Source organism: Crinia signifera, chromosome 8 (genome assembly GCF_055691185.1).
Source record: "Crinia signifera chromosome 8, ASM5569118v1, whole genome shotgun sequence".
Classification (NCBI taxonomy): Eukaryota; Metazoa; Chordata; class Amphibia; order Anura; family Myobatrachidae; genus Crinia; species Crinia signifera.
In genome coordinates, this window is record NC_139224.1 from 100,816,473 (window position 1) to 100,842,344 (window position 25,872).

The 25,872-nt window shown below is 44.1% G+C and overlaps 1 protein-coding gene across 4 annotated transcripts in view; it reads right to left on the reverse strand.

Moving 5' to 3' along the window:
• Positions 1-25,872, reverse strand: part of CRB1 (crumbs cell polarity complex component 1) — a 124,807-nt gene that overhangs the window by 27,445 nt on the left and 71,490 nt on the right. For all 4 annotated transcript variants that reach the window (XR_014454430.1, XM_083156884.1, XM_083156885.1 and 1 more), the window contains exons 6-8: positions 12,467-13,387; positions 6,085-6,632; positions 5,642-5,798 (exon numbers count right to left, since the gene is read on the reverse strand). Coding sequence is in view for 3 of the 4 variants with exons in the window: in XM_083156884.1 (XP_083013010.1) it covers positions 5,642-5,798; positions 6,085-6,632; positions 12,467-13,387 (1,626 nt within the window). In the remaining variant the exon portion in view is untranslated. The remainder of the gene's footprint in view (positions 1-5,641; positions 5,799-6,084; positions 6,633-12,466; positions 13,388-25,872) is intronic.

Below are 25,872 nucleotides of genomic sequence, written 5' to 3' on the forward strand. Positions count from 1 at the left end.
TCCAGCCCCAGCAGGAGGAGGTGGAGGATCCACTGGCAACCCCATCCTATAGCCAAGACCTTGACCATACCCCACAGCAGCTGCAGGAGGGCCACATGTCAGAGGTGGAGGAAGATGGAGGTGAGGAGGAGGAAGACACTGGCATGGAGGAGGAGGAGTACATGGCTGGAGTAGAAAATGAGGAGGAGGAGGAGGAGAAGGTGGAAGCTGGCCGCACAAAAAGTGGCCGGAAGGTCAGATTTTCATATGAGGAAAATGCTGCAGTTGTCCGGGCTATCATGCAAGTGTTTGACCGTTTACTTGGCAAATCTCACCACAAGACCACTGCACAGCGCAAAAGGGCTATGTGGAAGGACATCACCCAGGCGGTGAACGCTGTCAGTCAGCACAAGCGCCTGGTGCGCAATGTAAAAAAGAGATTCAACGACATCAAAAGGCAGTTGAAAAGTAAAATGGCCATGGAGTTGGAGGAGGCCACCAAGACTGGAGGAGGAAGCCCCACCACTGTGTGCTACACTTCGTATGAGGTGAAGTTGAAGCGCATCATACCCCCTGAGGTCCTGCCTGGCATGCACGTGGTGGATACCGATAGGCCGCAAACGCCATCCAGAGCTGGTAAGTGTGACCCCATGCAATCTTAAACATACATGCCAATGTTTTATAACTATAATGTTCACTTGTATTGTTATGCTAAGTAAAGTGCTGCTGTGGAACTACATAGCCCAGCAAGGTCATGCACAAGAAATTGCCTGCTCCTACTTTCAAATTGCTCATAATGCTGTGCCCTGTAGTTCCACAACTGCTTATATTGATCAACACTGTAAAATTCTTTCTAGCAGCCTAACATGTATGTGGCCAAAAACACAGAGGTGTACTGGTGGTTTAGCTGCCATGACTACATACCACAGATTATCCAATAGTTGTCATGTGTCCACTAATTTAATAATAATTTTACCAAATAATAGTGTGAAAATTTAAAAAAAAAATGGTGGTGAATAAATAATGCAGTCCTTATCCAAAGGAAGTATTGTCCATTATAGTAATTTGAATGCATGGTTTTTGTAAATGCTTATCCATTGCAAGGTCCATAATGGCTGCCCATCTTTCCTTGTACAGATTGTCCATCCCGAAGTGCTGCGGCATCCAAGACAAGAAGGCCCGTTGCTGCAGAATCTGTGGAAGCAGGTAAATGAACAAAAAACACGCCATTACACATACAGTACACACACCCATTTCACATCAACAATATCTCACACTACATTCATCTCCTGCTGCTACATTGCAACGGAAATGAATGTCATCTGAGCTAGGCATGTGACATATTATTAATGTCAATGTTACATGCTGTATCGGGGTACATGTGTAAGTACATAACACCCCTAGGTATGTGCGTCCAGCATCTCAAGCCCTTTCTAAAACAGTATAGATTACAGTCTGGCCTATATATGCATCAGTACTTACCTCTTCATCTGTATCCACAGGTGCTATACAACTAGGGACCAACCAAACCGATTCTTCAATAATGCTGTTAGACAAAATGGACATCATTCTTGAACCGGTCGAGACCTTTGCGGCAGAGGAAGAAATACAGACCTCATCACAGAGTGATCTTCCCCCAAGTGGGGTGTCTCCCAACCCACCCCCACCCACAAACAAACACACCCCATACCAGGGGCAAACGCAGGATTTTCAGAAGGGGGTTTCCAGAGGTGCGGAGCAAAGTACGGAGATGGACACTTAGGTGACCCAGTATATGTTTTGATGTCCCGCGGGTGGTAGGGGGTATTATATCAACCGCTCAGCATGTAGGGCCTGGATCAGTAATTTCCACTAATTACCCCTTTACTGCACAGATGGTGGGAGATGAGGTGGGAGAAGGGGGCATTGGGCTGAATGAAGGGGTCCTGATACATAACTTCCAGGGTGGTAGGGGATGTTTAATATGCAGAGGAGGGGTGTATAGTGGAGTGGGCTTATTATTCATAATTTTCTGGTGGGAGGACAGCTTGCTTGACTGCAGATATCTCCAGTTTCCGGAAATAGATTTCTTAGATTTTAATGGAATTAAAAACTAGAGAATCCCACCTACCAAATGGTGTTGGGGATTAGGGGATCAGAGTTCAGGAGGCAAAACAATCCGCCAACGAGTATATAAAACTACATGCCAGGTGTGTGGAGCTGGAGCAGTAACCAGCTGCTTGAAGGCTAATATCTCTGGTTCTGGGAACAGTAGAGACAAGTTTCTAGTGTCATTCAAAGGGGGAGAGTCCTAGCTTTTGGAATATATCCTCAGAAAAACTCTACGTCAGACAGAACCTGAAATATCTGACTGGGAACAGCAATTAACAGGCTTGGATGGGGACCACTGCTTTGAAGTCAGATATCTCCGGTTCCCAAGGTCCGATTTTAAAAATTCTTGTACTCTTGGAAAGAGGTGACCCTCAGCTTTCAGACAGTGGCCCTTATATTTCTGGAGGGGTTTCTGGGTACTCGGAAACCCCCCCTGCGTGCGCTACTGCATACAGCAGCTTCTGCTTCCCAAGTAGCTAACTCCTTGGTCAATTTCAAGGACAAACAGATAGAATTCATGGCCTCCCAAAGCCTGCAAATAGGTAACATTCAGGGGTACATGCGTGACACCTTTCTTCAATTACGCAAAATTGCACGTAGTGTACGGGTAGGTGTAGGCACTCATGTGCGCATTGCTAACAGCATTGACACCCGTTTTGCAGATTTAACTTCTGCTGTAAGGGAACAGAATAGCCATATTGGCAGCCTGTCGCAAAGTATAGCTGCACTAAGCCAATCATGCACAGCGCAGACCAATGCCTTAATAGGTATGCAGGCCCAACTACAGCAGCTGGAAGCCAATGTGGGAGGTGGTGCAGCATCAACCCTCAGCAGTGTATCCAGCACCCCAATAAGTGGCTCCCCCACTTCCCCACCCCGTCGGAGTGTTAGGACCCGTGGTGGGCTTGGTGCAGGTTCTAGAAGTGGTGTAGGGTTGCCTGATGCTGGGAGAAGGTAGCTCATATATATGTTTGTTAATTTTGTAAAATCCAAAACATCTTGTAACATGGCCCCACAGTTGTTATGTTTCACCTGCAAAAATGCAGATTGCCAAAGTAGCCAGAAGTAAAAATGTCTAACCGCATACCATTGTGTTTGTGTATTTTTATAAAAACCAATTATTGTGTGAATTATAACATATTGTAATGGTATATGACAATGGAATTGCACTAAAGTAGTGTGGGGTAACTCCTTGGCCGGCAAAGGTTGTGGATCTACATATTCCAGCAGGCTCTGACACTCATGGTTTGGACTGTAATGGTTGTAGTGTGTCAGGGCATGCTGGCACGTGTAGTTCCACAACACCAGTGAGCCATGTTTGACTGCAAACTTCATTCATACATGTATCAAATGTACTTACAAGCTAGATACCAGCAAGGGATAGGTCAGAACCACCATCTGCATCCGTTGGGCTCTGTGTATTAGGCTAAATGTGGGTGGAAGCAGATGGTATTGGTCACAAATTTGTTAATGAGTACACTTACAGCACAGGTACATTTTGGAGTACAGGGCACATGTGCTTACCAGAAAAGTAACGGCTGATGATGTGTGTGCGCACCAGATTCCCCCTCTGCGTACCCCTCACTACCCGAGGTGTGGTAGGTTGGGCTTTCTGCACGACTGCTGCATGTTCCTCCTCCACATAGGCAGGTTGGGACAGGGCTATGTTGTGCAGCATGCAGCAAGCCTGGATGATCATCACTACTTTGGCAGGGTGGTAAAGCAGTGTACCCGACGACCTGTCCAAACACTGGAAGCGACTCTTCAAAACGCCAAATGTGCGCTCCACCACATTGCGGGTTGCAATGTGGGCTTCATTATACCGGAGCTGTGCAGGGCCCTCTGGGGTGCGCAAAGGTGTCATGAGCCAGGAAACACAACCATATCCTGAGTCACCTAAAACACAGATAGGAAGTGATTGCCTTATATGGGAAGGTATGTGTTTCTTTCAAACAGGACACACTGGTAGAAGAGCAATATGCTTGTGAAACAGGAAACACACACATTAGAGCAGGTACAAATAAGGACATACAGGGTAATATGTAAAAAGGTACTTACCTAGTAGCCAGCCCTCTGGCATTTGGTGGTCGGTAAATCTGTTCCAGAGGGCTGAGTGTCTCAGAATATAGGCGTCATGGCAGTTTCCCGGAAAGCCTGCGACAACACTCAGGATTTTCAAGTGAGCATTGGATACAACCTGCACGTTCAGGGAGTGCCGCCCACGCCTATTGACGTAGACGTGGCCCTGCACGTGCGGTGCCCTAATCCCAATGTGTGTGCAGTCTATAGCTCCCAGCACGTGAGGGAATGCTGAGAGTCTATAGAAAGCCAACTTTTGGTCCTGCCACTCCTGCTCAGAACTGGGAAATCTGATGTTTGTGCGCCACAACTTCTTTAAAGCAAGTAACACTTGAGTAAAATGCTTAGAGAAAGTGGCCTGTGATACCCCCAAGGCCCATGAGGTCACAGACTGAGTGGAGCCTGTGGCCAAATAGTAGAGGGCACACATTAATTTGTGCAGGCCAGACACTGCATAGTTGGCTCCCCCAAAAGGGTCCAAATCATCTCTCACCTGCTCATATAAGTCCAACAGGTTAATGCGGTTCAGCCTAAACATCCCCACAACCTGTTGATCCGAGAGGGAGTCCAGGTACAGCCGAGCACGATACATACGTGGGGTACGCAGTAGTCGGGGGGCTACCTGGATCTGGCGCGCAGCTTCCTCCCTCCTGCGCAGCTCCTCCAAATGGGCCACATCACAGATAAGCAACTCCAAACCACTCTGCAAAATCTCCATGTCTCAAACCCTCACAGGGGTCCTTAATGATGTTGGGGTTTATGTAGGGGTGTTTGTGAGTGAAAATGAGGGCACCTGTGGTGAAATTAACCATGTGTGCACTTGACCAAAATGAGTTCTGGGCCAAATCGCCAAACAGAACCTGGTCTGAAATAAGTGCGATTATTAGACACCTAAAAAGTGCGATTTGAGAAACCGCATTGCATTAAATAAGCGATTTGTATACTTTTCTGTACGAAAACATCTGGATGCGATATAAATGCAAATTAATCTCGCACTTTTGGTCCGCATGCGTTAACGCACATAATATGCGATTTCAGTCCCTTAGCGCATCCTATTAAATAGGCGATTTGACGGAAAAATGCGATGTCGCCATTTTGTTGACTAATTAACACCAAAAAACGCAAATCTCATCCCATAGAATGTCACCCAAAAGCAGAACAAAGTCTGATCATTACGAACATTTACATCGGCAACAGGCAAAAACGGTCCGGACCCCAATATCACCGAAAAGGGACACTTTCAACAAAAGGAAGACTATATCCTACTGTATTTCTATGTATTTTTGCGCCTAACTGTATATCAGCCTCACAATTCTCTTTGTCTGCATGGTAATTTAAGTGTTGGTGACACTTACGTGAGTTGTAACATCAGGGCAGCATAGCGCCATATATTATTCTGTCATTTCCATTTTTCATATGCGGTAACTGCTCACCCAATTCCCATTCAGACATGATTCACAGCAAGAACGCGTTTCCGAGACTGTTTACTTACATTCAAATCCACCGGCCACAGGCTGGCACTCAGATCCAGGAGGACACGGAGCAATCTGGCACCACTTCAGGTCTTCACATGTCTTCTCTGCAGTATGTGGAGGACAGGTGCAGTTATCCCTGATATGGCAAATATTTCCATCCTGGCAGGGGCTGAACTAAAGCAAGAACAAAGATAAGTAAAACCATCACTAATTACTCCCAAGGAATGAAAACAGAAATCCGTGCATCTGCATCATCTCTAGTATGTTTGTGCTCTACGGGGTAATGTTGCCAATATCATCCAATCAGATTCTGTCTATCATTTCTCTATTGCATCCTAGAAAATGCTAGACATAATCTGATTGGTTGCAATGGGCAACATCACCAAAGGTACCCTTCGGTTCTAAATAATATCGGCTATATTTTCCACATTGCTTACTGACCTCAGTGGTGGTCTCTTACCTTGCAAAAACTATCATGTTTGCACCCTTTCATCACATTGCTCAAAATTGGGTTTCCATTAGTCATTGATTCATAATTGGGGAAAAACTCCAAAGCGGAGTCATCAATCCTTAGATCTTGAACACAGCCTTGAAAATATCCTCCTCTCTTCTTGGTTTCCAATGGGTCATCTAAACCTCCCACATATAGGACACTTGGGTACCATGTTCTCTTGATGTCTATAGATATCAGATCCAATGACGGTGATAATGTGAACAGCTCCAGTTTGTGCTGCATTAGCTTCAAATTAACCAGGTGAAAATGACCATTACTGATATTGGCTTCTACCTTAGATATGACTTCCTTTCCAGTACTTGCTGTCAATTTACCATCCTCCAGAGACACCACAACATCATGGAAACTGTTGTTTCCCAAAGCAAACAACACCCCTGAATCATGTTGTGTTCTGACAAATGCAGAAATGGTGATGTGATCAGTGTGCTGGAGCCCGGTTTGGAAAACAGCATATGATGCCACATTTCCATGTCCAAACCTGGAAGCTTCATATTCTGAAAGTGACAAAAAAAGAGGTATTAGGTAATATAAACTTTACCAACATGATTGATTTGTATTTCTAACTTGTATTGATGAAGTTATCATTCTCGAACAAAGCTAGAAGCTGTAGTGACCACCAAACTAAGGGCCTAATTCAGAGACGATCAGAAAAGGCAGAATTTGGCCCCCGTTCTGATGGTGATGGGTCTGAGCATGTGCGTTTAACTGCTTCAGTGAGTGTCACACTTGCCGAGCCGTTCACTCCAGAGGGGGTAGGCGAGAGCGGACACTGGGCCGGAGCAGGGGAACACTCAGGGTTTTATGGGCCTTACCATGAATACATTGAGAGTTCCCCTGGAAATGCAGGTGGGCCGATGCCTGCTTGGGGCAGATGGCTGATGTTGCACGGCCTCAGTGCCTTCCCCATATTTGACCATCTCCGGCTGAAATAAAAGCCAGTTGTCACTGACTTTTTCAACCATGGGGTGAGTTCTGTCTGGAGCTGGCATAGCTTACCCGCTCGCCAAGCGGTGAATATACACTGCCTAATGAGCGGAACTGAATTAAGCCATAAATCTTATCCTGTTGTGCCTTAAGTAACCTCACATATGCTAGGGGACATCCCTGAGAGCAAAGTTACGTAAGCTGGCCGCATAAGGTCTCATACAGTCACATTGGCCTAGATCCAAATAAGAGGATATATGTAGAAGTTAGCGGCACACATGTAACAGTATCTGTAATTCAGCAGTCATGCAAGGTAAGCAGATCACACGGAAACATGCTAGCGCGGTTAGCCGTACACATGCTCAATAATTTCACACTGATTTTGCTATTCAGTCAAGTGTCACTTGTTAAAAGTTCACAGTCATTACCATTTGCCATTCATATTAAAGTTAGTCTATAATATTTTTGAACAATTTTTAAATAATTTTAAATATTTTATATTTTTAAATCGGAAAAAAAACCACTATTTTTTTTATTTTTTTTAATGGAGCTGAATTATGTAAATTTAAGTGTAAACCAACTCAAGTGTGATCAAACGTGTTTGACTTTTTTAACTGATCTACAATTTGAGACATTCCAAATAATTTTTGTACCAAGTCAACAAACTAGTTTGATAGATGATTTGTGGTCGGTTTCAGCCTCTCTGGTTGCAGGGCAAATGTACAGTATGAATGGTTCCAATATGCAGGGCAAATGAATGGATGGTCAACAGCACTGACCATTCAGCCCACTGCCACTATCCGCTTCGCCAGCAGCAGGGTGGTGAAGCCCTATATCCACAGCAGGGACAGCACTGTCTCTGCTGCCTGCTCTGTGCTGCGCTGAATATCTCACGTGAGTATCACTCAGATTGAAAACACATTAACATGATAGTGACTGAGGAAGAATTCAAATGGCTGTACACTACACAAATGTCATCTGTATTCGGTATCGGTTATAATGTTCCCATATGTAATTGGCTGTTGGATTTCTTAACTGATTGTCCACAGTCAGGATGGGTTCTACTTTTTAATCAGAACTTGTTTTAAACATAGGTGTCCCCCAAAGATATGTCTTGAGTCCCTTTCTATACTCATTGTACACGTCGGATTGTTTTACAAACCTCATTGTTAAATTTGCTGACAATACTACGGTGGTGGGTTTGATTAGTGAGGGGGAGGAGGACAGCTATAGAATGGAGGTGAAGCAACTGATAAACTGGGGAGAGGTTAATAACTTATGGGCCCCGAAACCGAATAAAGACCCACAACTACTGACTGCTTATAGACCCATTAGTCTCCTTAATGTGGACTATAAACTAATGACAAAAATCATGGCCACCAGGCTCCAAACCATTCTCCCGTCTCTTTTAACAGACCACCAGGTAGGATTTGTTCGTGGGAGACATGCGGTAAAAGCTATACGTACAGCGATAGCAGCAGTAGTGGCAGCGGGGGGTTCACGTGGTGACAATAATATGCTACTGAGCCTGGATATTAATAGGGCCTTTGATACGGTCCTGTGGCCTCATTTGTTCTCTGTCCTGGAGAGTAGAGCATTTGACACAAATTTTATTAACATGGTACGCCTTTTTTATAAAACTCCCTCGGCCACTTTGTTGGTTAATGGGAGAGTGGGAAAAAAAATGTACTTGGGTAGAGGCACACGCCAAGGATGCCCACTATCCCCTCTTTTGTTTAATCTGGCTATTGACCCTCTCCTAAGAAAACTGCACAATGATCCAATCTTTCAGGGTATTAAATGCGGGCAGAGAGATGTAAAAATCACAGCTTTCGCAGATGACATCCTCCTATATATCAGCAACCCCGAGCGGTCACTCCCGAGCATAATGGAAAGTGTTACCCAATTCGGTTCAATTTCGGGATTGTATATTAATCTAGACAAATCCACTGCTATGTCTTTGGAATCTGGCAGGTGCGTCCCCGGTTGGGCTGGACCCATCCATGTGCAATGGGAAGGAGAATATATCCCATATTTGGGAATCATGTTACCACGAAATATCAACAATTTATACAAATTGAATATTGGAAAGGTAATACACACCTTTAATGACACCATAAAGGCTTGGGAACGGCTTCCACTCTCCTACTTAGGTAGAGCAAACCTACTGAAAATGGTGGCAATCCCCAGGATTTTGTATACTGTGCAGTCCTTACCACTTCTCATAACCAAATCAGATCTGGCACTAATTCACACGGTTATGCGCCGGTTCATTTGAAAGGGTGGTAGAGCCAGAATAGCCATGAGAAAGCTACAACAGCCAGGGTTCAATGGGGGAATTAATTTACCCGATATAGCAACGTATAATCACGCAGCAATCTTACAACACCTACGTGACTGGCTTCACAAAACTTCAACATACACAGATACAAATCTAGAACAGAATTTCCTTGGCAACTCTGATTTGGTATGCTTCCTCCATCTCCACGACCAGGAGATTCATGAATCCCTTAAACTAAACCCCCTACTATGGACTACGCGAAGACTATGGCATATTCTGCGACACAAGGCGGGTCTTAATCCTTACCATTCATTACACCTTCCCATAGTTAAAAACCCGAACTTCTTGGATGGTATGGCCGCACACCCCTTCACCATGTGGAGGTTGGCGGGAATATCTACATTGCGAAACCTGGTCTCTATTGATAAGAAAGCCCCACTGACATACACAGAACTATCCAATAGCTATGCAATGGTAGCCCCCTACCCGCTAGCTTTTCTCCAAATGAGATTCTATATCAATCATGTGATTAGTCACTTCTCCCCCCTTGATTGGCAAAACACACTAGACACTTTACTAACATACACAGTACCCAACAAAAAAGCCATATCAATTCATTACACCTTTTTAAGAACCATAATTGACAATGGGAAAATTTCAGGCGGAATGTCTAAGTGGATATCACACTTTCCTCACCTCACAATGGACACTATAGAAAAGGCATTAGAGTTCTCGAGGAAGACACTGCCCGCCAGCATGTATACGGAACTCTTCCTAAACACTTTTCATTACACATACCTCTCTCCTCTGCGAAGCTACCACATGGGTACTATTGAGAATTCTTCCTGTCTTCGATGCCATCAGGCAGATGCCGATCTTCTTCATTGTTTATGGTCATGCCCTTTAGTTCAATATTTCTGGCACCTAATCAGACAATTCGCAGAATCCACACTCATAAACTACGTCCCGTTTACGCCAGAGTGGGCAGTGCTGGGAATCTTTAACCCTAATCAACGCATGACGTCGAACAGTAAAAAAATACTGCTAGCCCTCAGCGCAGCGGGTCGTAAAACAATACTACAAGGTTGGTTGGAGAGTACGCCTCCACAAATCCCACTATTTAAACAAAACTTATGGGCCCCATACATCAGCAATTAATTGTGACAATTTTCAGATATGGAGATGATTGCCACAATTAATTTTAGATGTGTGGGCTCCCCCTTTTGGCAATCCCAATCAAAATCGCCAATCGATTGCTTAATCAGAGTTTTAAACATGTTTAATAATCTGGTATTATCTGCAGATCTTTTTTATATGTGTGGGCATTCCCAATTCGTCTTCTTCATCTATTTACATTATGAACAGCTGAAATGACAATCGATTGGGCAATTTCCAGATATGAAGATGCAATCTTTAGATGGAAAAATCTGCCGATCACTGAAATTAATCTGTAATGTGTGGGCAAAATCAGATAGATTGTAAAATCCATTTATCTGGCCAAAATATCCCAATATCCATAAATTGTGATTGCTGATGTATGGGGCCCATTACTCCTAAATGCTAAAATGGCAAAACAGTTGGTTATAGATTTTAGATGATCCAGAAGAGCCGCCATTAGACCGCTGTTTCTAAACGGTGAGGGATAGGGTTAGTAATATCAAATTCTTGGGGATTACATTTACTGAGGATCTGACCTGGTTCTCACTTACCTGTATAGCAGTTTGAAAGGCTCAGCAAAGCCTTTTTTCTGTGGAGACTCTGGGCAGCAGGGTTATCTAGGCCAATATTTATAAATTTCTATTGTTGTGTATTTGAGAGTCTGTTGACTTATGCTATCTATTACGGTATGATATGGGAATTCTAAGTGTTCCGATCGTGGCTCCCTAGATACGGTAGTTAAGGCCGCAAAATAAATCATTGGCCAATCCTTGCCTAGGATGGCAAATATACTGTATATTTGCTAAAATGGGTAAAGTTAAGGATAATACTGTACAATTAATTTTTGTTATTCTCTTTTATCCCTGTTGCCCTCTGGGAAATGTTATAAGTGTTTAGGTTGCCATACTAGTCGGCTGCAGAAAGGTTTTTTCACATCCATTATTTTAAGCTTGAATTAGTAGTGTGTGAATTGTAAGTACTTCTTTTCTTCTTTGGAATTTCACTTATGCACTTTTTTAATGTTGTAGTGACAATAAAATGATTTGATTTGATCGATTTGTGTAATTTTGGACATATGTAAAGCTGTATGCATCTCAAGACGCATCTGTCTCTGAGTCGATAGCATATGCATCTAGCTAGCTATAGCTGAATGTTGTCAGATTGTTAGTTGTAACAATGTCAACATCGATAATGTTGACATCAGAATGTTGACATGGTTGTAATTGCCAGCCAGTGAAAACCTTCACTATCAGTAGGCTAGGACTTGTTTTCTGAGCAGCTGTCCTGCACCGAGGGCAGTGCTGAAGTGCACTTGTACTTTACCATCCACTGCTGCAATTCACATAGACCCAGATAACTTATCAGAGGCCAACTGGCTCTCATGACTAGACCGCAAAAATACAGAGGTCACTCAAATAGTTCAATGTGTTATATACAACCAATTTATGTTTTTAGGGCACATATAGGCAGTACTATTTTTTTTTTTTTTAAATAGGTTCAGGAACTCTGGGAGGTATCTACAAAATCTATAAATCGGTGCCTTCCAGACAACAGCACAGTTGCTGACTTTGGTATGCGTGAATGATGGCGAAGGTGGCACGCAAAAGAAAAACACAAACCGGGCTTCTAATATGCCGATGTTTCAAAGCCAAGAGACTCCTTTATCAAGGTGCAGGAGATATAGATTCTACTACACCTTGATAAAGGAGCCTCTTGGCTTTGAAACATCGGCATATTAGAAGCCTGTTGTGTGTTTTTCTTTCGAGTGCCGCCATCCTCCATCCCGTGTGTGTGTATATATATATATATATATATATATACACAGATAGATAGATATACGTATATATATATAATAACCTCAACCTGTTCTGCACCATAGAGTGGCAGAAGGTCATCATGCAGGGCTATTAATAAAATGGGACTTTCCTATTAATTTTGTGAGATTTTGATGTCACTGATACTTACCTGTGGAGCAGTTGTTCCCTCTGTAAGGTCTGTAGCAGTCACAGTAGTAGCTGAGCCATAAATTAATGCATTTTCCTCTGTTATCACACGGGTTATTCACACAATGATCCTGTCTCTTGCAGCCAACCTCAATGCCGGCCAATTTCCCATCTTCCTCTGTAAATACATTAGAACCCACTTTGATGTCCTGCATGCATCCGACAAACCAAGATTGCGTTTGGACCACGTCATTGAAAAGAGTCCTTTCGCTGGTCTGTGCTGGGAGCTCCCCTCCCAGCTGTATATTCTGGAACACAATGTTCAATGGGCCATCATTGTGAGACTGATTCACACATGCAATACCACATGTGGGGTCAAGAAGCTTGAGGAGGATATTGTCTCTGAAGATTATTTCAACTGTATGCCAAAGATCATCACTGACATTGTGAGATAATTGTAGAAGTGTCATCAGCTGAGTATTGCGGTGAAAGGCTAACAACAAAAAGCCCTTTTCTAGATATAGCCTCAGGGATGAAGCCTGCTCTCCCAAGTGGATTATAGTTGCGCTGGTCTGCACAGTCCGGAAACTCAGGGATATATTGGAAAATATACTAATATTCCTAATAGGAAAAACAGTAGTACCATTAAATGAGAACATGGTTTGTAGCTTACACTCAGGACCTGTGAATCCTGCAGGACATACACAGTTGTGGTAGTGTTTTCCATCCATTAAATAAGGTATACACGAACCCCCATTATGGCATGTATGCTCCTCACAGCCAATGAGCACCTCCATGCAGTCTGGGCCCCCATAGTAGAGCTCTGCAGGGTCCTTGTCTGAAGGACAGTGGCAGGTGTAACTGCCATGGATATTCTCACACGTGCCTCTATTTTGACAGGGATTTGACTCACACTCATTGATGTCTTGTTCGCAATGGACACCTAGAGAATAGAGAGGAAACCGCATTAATGTTGGTCGAACAAATAATCTCTCTTTTACAGTTTAACATTAATGTTAATTACCTCATGCATGACTGCAAAGCCCAATGTATTTCCCTATTACAGTATTTAAAAAAAAATAATAATAATATTAACTAGTACATAAATACTTATGCTGGGGATATACTGATAGATAAAATATGTCAGATCTGACAGTCTGCCACCAAAGAATATATTGTGGCTATATACTGTAAGATTTTTCACACAAATTAGTCAATTCTATTAATCGCGGAGGGTGCGAGATGCTGTAGCCGCTACATTTAAACGCCAGCAACAGCTCGCAATTTCACACTCTTCACAGAAGGAATTCTTTTATTTTTAGGGCAGAGAGTAAATCTGTGAGAATTTTATCCTCCGCTATGATTCACATTAGCAAATTCATCGTAAATAATAGTAGACAAACCCATTATCTGCTTTCCTTCATGGTGAGCCATTAGCCAATATCTCACTGTGTGTACGGGGCTTAAGACCTAATTAGGAAAATGACTACAAATTGCATTCCCACTACCCAGACTTTTTGCTAATGTTCCGTTCTGGATGTGGTGTAAAACCAATAAGAAGACCATGAAAATGAAAGGAACCGGCTTACCCAAATGTACCAGGACAGAGCAGAGAGAGATCAATATTACTGAACAGAGCATTCTCAGAGCTGTCCCTTGCACTGGTCATTAGCTGTATCTGTGTGCATCCTGATACCTGGATCCTGGCACTGGATTACCCCTCTGCACAGTCTGTCTCTTCAATCTCATAAAACCAGCTTAGTCTAATTCTCATTAAAAGTGATTATGTAATAAGTGGGGTGAGAATGCTGCAGAGAACTGAGATTACTTATTACACACAAGGGATATGGTGACTAGGTCGACACCACTAGGTCGACATGCATTAAGGTCGACATGACTGAATGTCAACATGGGTTAGGTCGACATGGGGTTTTTCACTTGTTTTGAGCTGACATGTGCCGACAGGCGGTATTTCATGCCCTACCATCCACTAGGGCATTGTGGGAAAATAAAATAGTGCGCCGAGTGTAGCGAGGCACCATGTCCAAAGCGGTGCTACATTTCAGTGTCAATGTTGACTGTGTCGAAATTCGGGACAAAAAATGTGAAAAACCCCATGTGGCCCTTTTGGCTGTCGACCTTCCACATGTTGACCTAATGACCTGTCAACCTAACCCATGTCGAACTTCAGTCATGTTTACCTTTCTGCATGTCGACCTTCAGTCATGTCGACCTTAATGCATGTCAACCTAGTAATGTCAACATAATGTGTGTTGACCATCTTGCTGTCTACCTAATGATCCATACCCATACAAAAAGATGTTTTGACTGGCAATCGGGTATTACAGTATTTTGCTTTGTATCAAGGAACAGTATCAGGGCGTTCTTAACGGCATTGTGGGCCTTAGGCAAAGCAATGCACTGGGGCCCCTACTTAAGTTAAAAATATCAAAATATCATAACTTGATATCATGCGGTGTCTCTCCACCTGCTATTAGCCATCCAAAAATTAACATCCTTACATCCATAGGAGGTTATTGCTCCAGGTCCGGTGAGGGCTGGGGATGGTCGCATGCACGTAGAGCTCCGACCTCCATGCTCCCATCCTCGAGAACCGGAGGAGCAGAGTAGGAGAGTGTAGGGGAAGATAGAACTCTGAGAGGGGAAGATAAAACTCTGAGAATCAGAAACTTCAATGTTTGGCTAAGGAATTGGTGCAATGAGGAGTGATTTGGATATTTAGGTCAAAGTCAAGCTACCTGGTAACAGGGCCGGTGCAAAGCACCGGAGCGCCCCAGGCGAGTCGGGGTGGGGGCGCCCCGGTGCCGGGGGGGGGGGTGTACCTGTCCTGCGGCTGTGTATATAAAGCTTGCGGCGGCAGCGGGGGTCCCTGCAGTCAAGAAATAACGAGCGCTATCCGCCTGGCTACGCGGAAGCGCTTCTGTTGTGAAAACACTGGCTGCAAGGCGCACGCTGATTGGCTGAATCTCAGCCAATCAGCGTGCGGCCAGTGTTTCCACAACAGAAGCGCTTCCACGTAGCCAGGCGGATAGAGCTCGTTATTTCTTGACTGCAGGAACCCCCCGCTGCCGCCGCCGCAAGCTTTATATACACAGCCGCAGGACAGGTACCCCCGCGGCACGGGGGGGGGGGGGCAAATGCCGCCCTCCAGTGGCCGGCGCCCTAGGCAAATGCCTAGATTTGCCTAGTGGCAGTGCCGGCCCTGCCTGGCAAGACAGAGCCTTATATAAAAGTGATGGCCTGCACCCATCTTCAAGGGGAACGAGAATATTAAGTGAGAAGTTTGGAAGCTTCATAAGCAACTATTTAAACTAGCAGAGGGGGGCAGTGAACCAAATAAGAATGAAGAAATCTGCTCCCCCAACCTAGAGGTATTGTCTCTGCAGGCAAATGGAACAGGAAGCCTATCCACTGCAACAGAAGATAATGCCGATCAAAACCGAATAGATATAGGCAGAAAGATGAACATAGCTAGCAGCAGGAGAAGCACAAACACAACTTTAAGAGCTATGTGTGCAAATGCTAGGAGCTTAGGAAATAAAATCCCAGAACTAATTGCAATAATGACAAGGGATGATAGCTATACCAGGATATACTTTATTTAGGAAGGACAGAATGGGAAAAATTGGAGGAGGGGTTGCAATATACGTGAAAAAATATATAAAGACTACCATAATACAAAGTATTGAAGACAAAACTGAGGCCCTTTGGGTGACCATAGAAACAGGGGAGAAGGCGATTCTTCGAATAGGGGTGATCTATAGACCACCAGGTCAGGAAGAGGAACTAGACAAGAGCCTATTGCAGGACATCAATAAAATTGCATTAAAAGGAGAGGTGATAATCATGGGAGACTTTAATCTACCTGATGTAAACTGGGAGCTGCCTGTTGCAAGTTCCAACAGAAGTAGGGACATGCTGAATTCTTTGCATGGAGCATCCCGCCAGCAATTGGTGAGGGAGCCCACTCGTAAGGACACAACTTAATACTTACAAATGGTGACAGAATATCTGACATAAATGTGGGTGAAAATCTGGGATCCAGTGACCATCAAGCAGTATGGTTCAAAATAAAGACAGAGATTGACACAGTTCTAAAAGCAACAGAACTTTGTGTCAAAATAGTTAGGAAAAACACAAGAAAAAGAAAGCCATTGTGGTTTGCAAAAGAAGTAGCAAGTATTGTGAATGCAAAAAAGTTGGCCTTTAAGAAATTTAAGCAGACGCAGAAGAATGAGGACAAAGAGGTGTATCTTGTTAGACAGAAGGAGGCTAAGAAGGTAATCAGATGTGCAAAAGCACAGGCTGAAGAGAAAATGGCCCAGTCAGTGGGTAAAGGGGGGAAAACTTTTTTTTAGGTACATAAGTGAAAGGAGAAAAACAAAAAGTGGAATAATTAGACGTAATAGCAGATAATATTAATAATTATTTCTGCTCAGTATTCACTGCTGAAAGAGAGGGGAAGGGGCCACAGTTAAGTTGCAAGTATAGTCAGAAAACTGAGGGAGAGACAAGTACATTTACAGAGGAGAAAGTCCTCACAGAACTCTCAAAACTGAAAGTGGATAAATCAATGGGGCCAGATGGAATACATCCAAGGATATTAAAAGAGCTTAAAGGGGAGCTGGTGATACCAATAACAGAATTATTTAACCAGTCACTAGCTACTGGAGTAATCCCAGAGGACTGGAAAACAGCGAATGTAGTCCCACTGCACAAAAGTGGAAGCAAGGAAGAGGTAAGCAACTATTGACCAGTGAGCCTTACATCGGTAGTAGGGAAATTGATGGAAACAATCTTAAAACAAAGAGTTGTAGAATATCTCAAAACCAGCATTTTACAGGATCCAAAACAGCATGGGTTTACTGGGGGAAGATCATGTCAAACAAATCTTATTGACTTTTTTGACTGGGTGACTAAAGTAATAGATCAAGGTGGGGCTGTAGATGTAGCTTATCTAGACTTAAGTAAAGCTTTTGACACTGTCCCAAAGTTTAATGGATAAGAGCGTGGTTGCAGGACAGAAAACAGAGAGTTGTAGTAAACGGAGTACAGTCAAAGGAGAAAAAGGTTACAAGTGGAGTACCCCAGGGATCTGTACTTGGACCGGTGCTTTTTAATATCTTTATTGGTGATCTTGCAAATGGAATTGAGGGTAAAATGTGCCTTTTTGCAGATGACACAAAGGTATGCAACAGGATAGACACACTAGGAGGGGTAAAACAAATGATTGAGGATCTAGGTATATTAGAGGAATGGTCAAGAGCATGGCAACTACAGTTTAATGCCAAAAAATGCTAAATCATGCACTTGAGTCTCAGAAATCCAAAGACTAAATATAGTATAAATGGCACCAGGGCCGGCGGAACCCGCTCAGCGAGGGATGCAAAGCAGGGAGGCGCCGGCCAGCAGAGGCGCTCTCCCTCCTCTGCACCCTGCTGCAGTCTGTGAGACGCTGTTGCGGCGTCGGCAAAATTAAGCACCCACCTGCAGATGGAGGCAGATGAAAGCTCCGGAGTTACTGCTAACTGCAGTACTAGCAGGAGCCACTAGATGCCCCCATCTCAGTGTGAAGCTCTGCAAAGTGCACAAGAGAGATGGCCCGGGAGCCTACAGAGGAGCTGGCTGGGTGAGTTTGTTGTTATTTGTCTGTGTCTATATCTCTATATCTCTCACTATCTATCGATCTATCTGTCTCTCTGTCTGTCTCTCTCTGTCTGTCTGTTTGTCTATATCTCTGTCTGTCTATTTCTCTGTCTGTCTGTCTGTCTATCTCTCTGTCTGTCTGTCTGTCTATCTCTCTGTCTGTCTGTCTATCTCTCTGTCTGTCTGTCTATCTCTCTGTCTGCCTGTCTATCTCTCTGCCTGTCTATCTCTCTGTCTCTCTGTCTATCTATCTATCTATCTATCTATCTATGTCTAAAATCTATCTCTGTCTAAAATCTAGCTCTGTCTGTCTATTTATCTAGCTATCTGATGAACCCCCTCATATGCCTCCCATACACGGTGCGATGCATTTTAAACTAGATTGCATTGCATCTATTTCAAAACACATACGATGGGCTCTTGCACCATGCGTTTTGAACTAGATGCGATGCAATCTAGTTCAAAAAGTACCTGCAGCACATACTTCATGTGCTGTGCCATGTGATGTGTGTGGGAACACGCATCTCATCGCACCACCCCGTCGCACCGTGTATGGGTGCCAATTAGAGTTGCCACCTCTCCCAAGTTTCTGTGAATCTCCCGTTTTCGGTGGCAACCCTCAAGGAGGCTTTTCCAGTTTCCCAGATTCCGGGATTCTCCCGGAATCTGGGTGTCTGAAAAAGCCTCCAGCCCTCCATTGCTGCCTCCCCCCGTCCCCAGTGTCCAGCCGCTGCTGACAGACCGCTCTCCACCTGCTGTTACTGAGCGGCTGCGTCATGCTTGTCCCTTATTCCAAGTTTTACCCTAGCGTCTCCCCTGTTGGCTAATGGCTATAGCAACCAGCTCAACTTCCCGCACCCATGCTTGACAGGTGTCTCCGCCAATCACAGCTGTTTCCTGATGAGGGAGAATCACTCACTTTCACCAATCAGAGACCTGAGCTCGTCCAGCGGCAGCTGCAGCGGGGACTCCGAAACAGACACAGCCTGGCTCACGTCTTCAGCGGGGACATCACCATCTGCACACACCGCACAGGGAGGGAAGCCCGGACACAGAGTCGCCCCAGCAGCTGAAGGTAATTGTACTGGCCCACTGCTTGTCAGATAGGCTATATATGCGGAGACTGCTGGGACTTGTAGTTCTCCACTACTTTGTGAGCCACTTAACGCTGCCTTTCCTTCACCTAATGCAAATTACATAACGGCCAACTGCCTTATTGAATTGCTGCAGTGGCGGAAGTCTCGGAGGCAATGGAGTCATTTGCCGCCGGGCGCCACGTTTGAAGGGGACACCCGGCTGACATCCATTGCCTCTGAACTCCAGCCCCTGTGCGCCAGCTTGTATGAGAGCAGCGCTGCAGTGATTAGCAGCGCTGCTCCAGGAGCTCAGTGAGAGAGGAGGAGACGGGACTTCCTGTCACACACAGAGGCGAGCCCCTGTCTCCTCCTGACAGCCCTGCAGCCCGTCCAGCTCTCCACCCCCCACGATCTTCTGTTCATGCTATGGAAGGTATGCCTCTTTTATAGTGTTTGTTAAACTATTTATGTGTATTGTGTGTGTGTGTGTGTGTGCTTGTGTGTATCTATATAGGGCTATGTTTATTTGCATTTGTTGCTATGCGTGCATATATGGCTGTGTGTTTACAGAGGTGTGTGTGGCTGTGTGTATACATATATGTGTGTGTGTGTGTGTGGCTGTGTATACATGTGTGTGTGGTTGTGTGTATACATATGTGTGTGTGGTTGTATGTTGCTGTGTGTATACATGTGGGTGTATGTGCATATGTAGCTGTGTGTATACATGTGTTTGTGGCAGTGTATAATTGTGGGTTTATGTGCATATGCGCTGTAGCTACTGTCTGTGTATACATGTGATGTATGTGGCAGTGTGTATACATGTGGCTGTGTTTATATGTGTGTTCCTATGTGGCTGTTTGTATATGTGTGTGGCTGTGTGTGTGTATACAGTATGTGTGTGTGCATGTGCCTCTGTGGGTGTGTCTGCATTACAGAATGGCTAACCAATAGTCTTGAGAAAGCAGGGGGGTTTTTTTGAGGGGGGGGGGGGGGGGGGGGCAACATCACACTTCTGCCTCCGGGCATCTCTTATAAACTTACGCCACTGAATTGCTGCATACTAATCCCACACTTCCATTTTGTCACCATTTGTCACCCACTGTCACTCTTCCCTGTAAAGAGAGTGAAAACTGAAAAGGTGACGAGAAGAAGTTGTCTTCTTCTTCGGCCAGCTTGTTATTCACTTCTTCTTCAAGCTCCAGCTTCTTAATGACTGCTTATATTTTAGACACCACACCCACTTTTTATTAGACCATGCCTACATCATAAGGCCACGCCCACTCATCCACGCGCATTAGAATCAGAAGGGGGGGGGGGGTCTCCAGGAATCAAGGAAGAGTGAGATGGCAACCCTAGTGGCAATAGCGCTCAGTTATTTCAAAAAAGGGGAAAACAGGAAGGTTGCATAAACAATGAAGTTTTGTGGTGAGAAGACCTGTGCTGCACTGCTGCCCGGATGCTAGAAATATACTCGCATACATGTACAGTATATCTTAAATAACTGAAATAAAACATAAATATACAGTATAGTGCAATACAGTAAAGTAAAAAAGTAGACTGGTGAATACTATTGCAATCACCCTTAGCTGGGTGGGCGCAAATTTTTGGTTTGCAGGAGGGCACCAGACACCCTAGCACCGGCCCTGAATGGCACTATAATGGAAACTACTGAGGAAGAGAGGGATCTAGGTGTCACTATTTCAGGGGACTTAAAAGCAGGTAGGCAATGTAACAAAGCAATGAAGAAGGCAAGTTAGATGCTTGGTTGCATAGGGAGAGGTATCAGCAGTAGAAAGAAAGAAGTAATAATGCCACTGTATAGGTCATTGGTACGACCTCACCTAGAGTATTGTGTTCAGTTCTGGAGGCCATTTCTCCAGAAGGATATAAATACATTAGAAACTGTACAAAGAAGGGCAACTAAAATGGTGCATGGCCTACATCACAAAACGTACCAGGAAAGACTAAAAGATCTTAATATGTATACTTTAGAGCAGAGAAGGGAAAGGGGGGACATGATAGAAACTTTCAAATATATCAAGGGTTTTAACAAGGTACAGGTGGGAGACATTCTTCACAGGAAGAGGAGCAACAGAACACGAGGACATGCACTGAAACTAGAGGGAGGAAGATTCAGGGGAAATGCGAGGAAGAATTACTTTACAGAAAGAGTAGTATATAAGTGGAATAGCCTACCATCAGAGGTGGTAGACGCAAATACAGTAGTACAATTTAAACATGCTTGGGATAAGCATATTGATATCCTTACAAAAAAATAAGGATCAAATATGGTTTGAGGTAACATGTTTAAAAAAGGGGCAGACTAGATGGGCCAAGTGGTTCTTATCTGCCGTCAAATTCTATGTTTCTATGTAGAGGCGGCAGAGGGAGAATCAACTGGACGGTGGAGGGTGCGGAGGGGTATGGAAGAGCAGGTACTGCTTCTCTATCGGCTGACTCTTCCCCCCGGCCTCACTGACTCTTCCCCTGGCCTCACTGACTCTCCCCCCCCCTGCCATCACCCCCACCCATGCTGGCACTCCCTCTAGCCAGGCATCTGGCACGCTGCCCCCCCCCCTCACCTAAGCCCCTACACAGGACAGCCTCTGGATCCATCCAGGCTGACTCCTATGGGTGCTGAAGGGAGATGGCCGTGGAGCCCCTACACTGCTACCTTTGAGTAGCAATGCCAAGATGGCGCCGCTGATGACTGCCTAGGATCTGTGCCGCTAGCCAGAACATGTACTCCATGTCTCTCCTGTCGTGTTCATTATCTGTACTGGTTTTTTTCTTTTGGGGGGGGGGGGGGGTGTTACCTGCTACCTATCTGGCTGTTGCAATCGCCAATTGGTGCTGCTGAATGGCTGCCTGGGTGCTGTACAGCTCAGTTAAATATATGTTCCCCATGTCCCAGTCCCTCATCAGGACTCATTTAATGCATATTTGTATGTGTGCTATATACTGTATATGTAGTTCGCACCCTGTGCCTGCACATGCGCAGAAATGCTGTAAAACATCGGTCCCCCATGCGAACTATAATAAACCCTTAAGTGTCCAAACCTACCTCACCCTCCCCTAATCTTCTGTGTTTTGAATGAAGGTATCCTAACACCAGGATGCTAACCATATCCAATGTCTATATATTCTTACAAACACATGAAATCATCTGAACAATAATAAGTGTGGAGCATGTCTTCAGACTAAGCTTACTGCATTAAACTTTTATGTTCTCTATTATTAAAAGTTATTTTAAGACTTATATTTATTTATTTACAGTTTCTTATATAGCGCAGCAGATTCCGTTGCGCTTTACAATAGTAGACAGTGATAAGACAAACTGGGTAACAACAGACAGACTTGGAGGTAGGAGGGCCCTGCTGCAAGCTTACAATCTATACTTATATCTAACAATTCCCATACTTAACATCATTCCTCTGGTGCCTGAGTTCTTGTTTGATATAGACATATTTCTTTAGGGGATCATGGTGGCAGCAGCAGCTCAGATGCTGCTACAGATCTCATGTAGGCATTGTAGGATGTCTGACACAAAGGTGAGAAGGTGATTATGGCTTCCCCCACAGGTCATCCTAGAACCTCTGTAGAATGTGCAGAGACTTTGAGCCTTTGATAAGCATGTGCACAGCAATATCACCACTTTATTGTTGGCTGTGTTATATTTCCAAGATTCTGGGTCATTGCAGACTACAGTAGCAGTGGCAGTGGGGATGTCGCACCCTGCTGTTATTAAAGTACTTAAGCAGGTCATACAGGCGTTCCTGTCTCTCTTCATCAAGTTATGAATTTGCTATTGAATGATGACTCTGAATTGTGGATAAAAAAAAAAGTAATTGCATGTATTCTTCATGTCATAGGGGATGCTATGTAGTAGTAGTAGTAGTAGTAGTAGTAGCAGCCATGCTCGTATCAAGAGAAGCATGGCCTGTAATTAAAAATGTTCAAGGGCCTACTGTGAAAAGTGGAGAGGCAGTGTTGTGTGGATGTGACCAGAGTCATGTGGATGTGTATACAACATCAGAGGATGACCATATTTATCAGCTAATTTTTTTCAAATATGATATCTGGCTTACAAGGCCCTTATTAGTTCCCAGTTTACTTTGTGGGCTGGGGTTTCACCCTCTGGAACCTGGAGAGCCTTTATTATCAGCATGTGCTCAATCCACCTCACAGGCGGCAGCCATCTGCTGTTCCTGTGTTTGAGTAACCTCTGAGAGACAAATTAACAGGAAGTTGTTTAATGCCCTACAGTAGGAGCAAGTTTCATCTTTGCTCCTTTGGGCGTGGCTAGCCATGGCTAGCCATTGCTATTCTATTGTTCTCAGCTGCAATACAATACGTATTGCAGCTGAGAACAATAGAATAGCCATGGCTGGCCATGGCTAGCCATGGCCAAAGGAGCAAAGATGAAACCTGCTCCTACTGTATGTCTGTCCGCCCTTCTGCTACCTGGATTTATCCCTGCTATGTTGATGTCTGGGGTGTAGGTCTGTACATCCGGTCTTCATAGCTGCTATGACAGTCCAGCAACTGTGCATGACACCATCGTTTACTGATTTTTTTCCTGTGGGGCCCCAGAGGAGTGAATATACTGGCTTGATATGGGGATGTCCATTCTGAAAATTACCTATCAGACTTTAATCCACCCGATAGGCTTTTCCTTCCTCTCTAAGCCTGATCATCTCCACAATGTAACACTTGTCTCTCCCTTTTTGACTCAGAACCCCAGTCATTCTCTATCGATATACAACGATCTACCTAATTACATATCATTACAGTGATTACCTTTACTTCGGACCAATATGCTACTCTGCCTAAAGGTAACCAGAAAACAGACAGTCTGGACATTTCCCACAGTCTTAAAAAATGTACCTACTCCAATGACAAAGCTATCGGTGGCTCTACTCCCACCCTTCAGGACCGCTCTGACTTTGAGGATTCTCACAATTCCCCGCTGACTCGCAAGGACCCCGAAACCATTTTCTATGAGGTCCACCGATCTGTTTAAGCTGTCCAGTCTGAAGTTCAACAGGATGTCAATTCCCTTAAAGCTAAGGTGGAAAAAATTGGTAGACAGGACTAACGACCTTGAGACCAAATTGGACGGTGTGGTATCTTCTCAGCAGGTGATGGGAGTAGAGCTTCACAGACTGAAAAAATATGTACTCCACTTGCTGGAGCACCAAGATTACCAGGAGAACAGGGCAAGATAAACAATTTGCAGATTAGGGGCATACCTATAGAAGTTGAACCAGCCTCTTTGTATGATAACTCAAAGAAGCTCTTACCCATCTATCCCCTACTACCCCTGAAGATCATCTTCTAAATAGGACACACAGAGCTCTCTGTCCATGATCTCAAGAATCCTCTCAGCTCAAGTATGTCATCCTCTGCTGTCATTATTATACTGCCAAAGAGGGCATTATTTGTGAGGCCAGGACACACTCTGCGATACTTTTCCAGGGCCACTCACTTCAAATCTTCCAAGATATTGCTCCAGCTACTCTTCTTAAAAGAAGAGAGTTTAAACCTGTGACTTCCCTTCTCTGTGACAACATCTGTTACCGCTGAGTATTTCCATTTAATATCCAGATTTGGCACCAGAACCGTTTTCACCAGGCCAAATTTCAATGGCTTCTACATTCACTCCGTATTTTTCCATCAACTCCTTCCCAGGATGATGCTCCTGTTTCACAAGTTGCCAGGCTGAGGCAGTTTTCACCCCTTTAAGCTCCCTAGTTCTTGATTCATCAAAAGTCCCATCTACAAGAAAACCTGCTTCTTTAAAGACTCTCCCATGATAACATACCAAAAACTGGTAGATAAAGATCTACTCCTGCTGAGACTTGTCCCCCAATTTCTGGTGACTGTATTTCTATGTTTCTAATGCAACTATTTATTTTTTTCTAAAGAAGTTTTAATTTTTATTTTTATTTTTTTCTTCTCCATAGATTTTTTTGCCACCATGCTCTGTTTATGTAACGGTCTCTGTGGGAATGAGTTTCAACGTTTAATTTAAGGTTTCCATTGGTTTGGCCTCCTTATAGTTTTTACATTTTTTCTAATCTCTACATATTGTATGTAGGTATAGTTCATGGCTGTCCTTTGACTGGCCATGTCACCCCTATCGGGTGTAGGTCCTTGCTACCTTGTGGCTTTTTGCTTGCCCCATGATATGTTAGACCAGATGTAACTTTTTTTTCTCTGGCCTCCAATTTTCCTGTTCCCTGCTTCCCTTCTTTTGTTGTTTTTCAACCCTCTCAGTTCAAGTATTTCATGTTTTTATGCTCCTTATAATATATGTGATTTACAATTTCTGTTTTGTTATTCTTCAGTTTCAGCAACCCTCGCAAAGGGACTTGGGGCGGCTTGTTTGAACACCCACTATGGCTTTTAAGATTTTTTCTCACCACATAAATGATTTTAAAATGTACAAAGCTATATATTATGCTCAAACATTCTAAAAATGACTTAGTCTTCCTCCCAGAGACATACTTTAAAAATCCTTCCCACTCAGAACTGAAATCCAGGTTGTTTCCCTGTACTTTCCACGCCTGCGCCTCTAAGCAGAAAAAACATAGAAGGCGAGATTAAATGCCGCCAGAGTTTAGCTGTCCACCAAACTCAGATGTTTTTTTAAAGGGGAATTAACTTACAAGGCAAACCATGC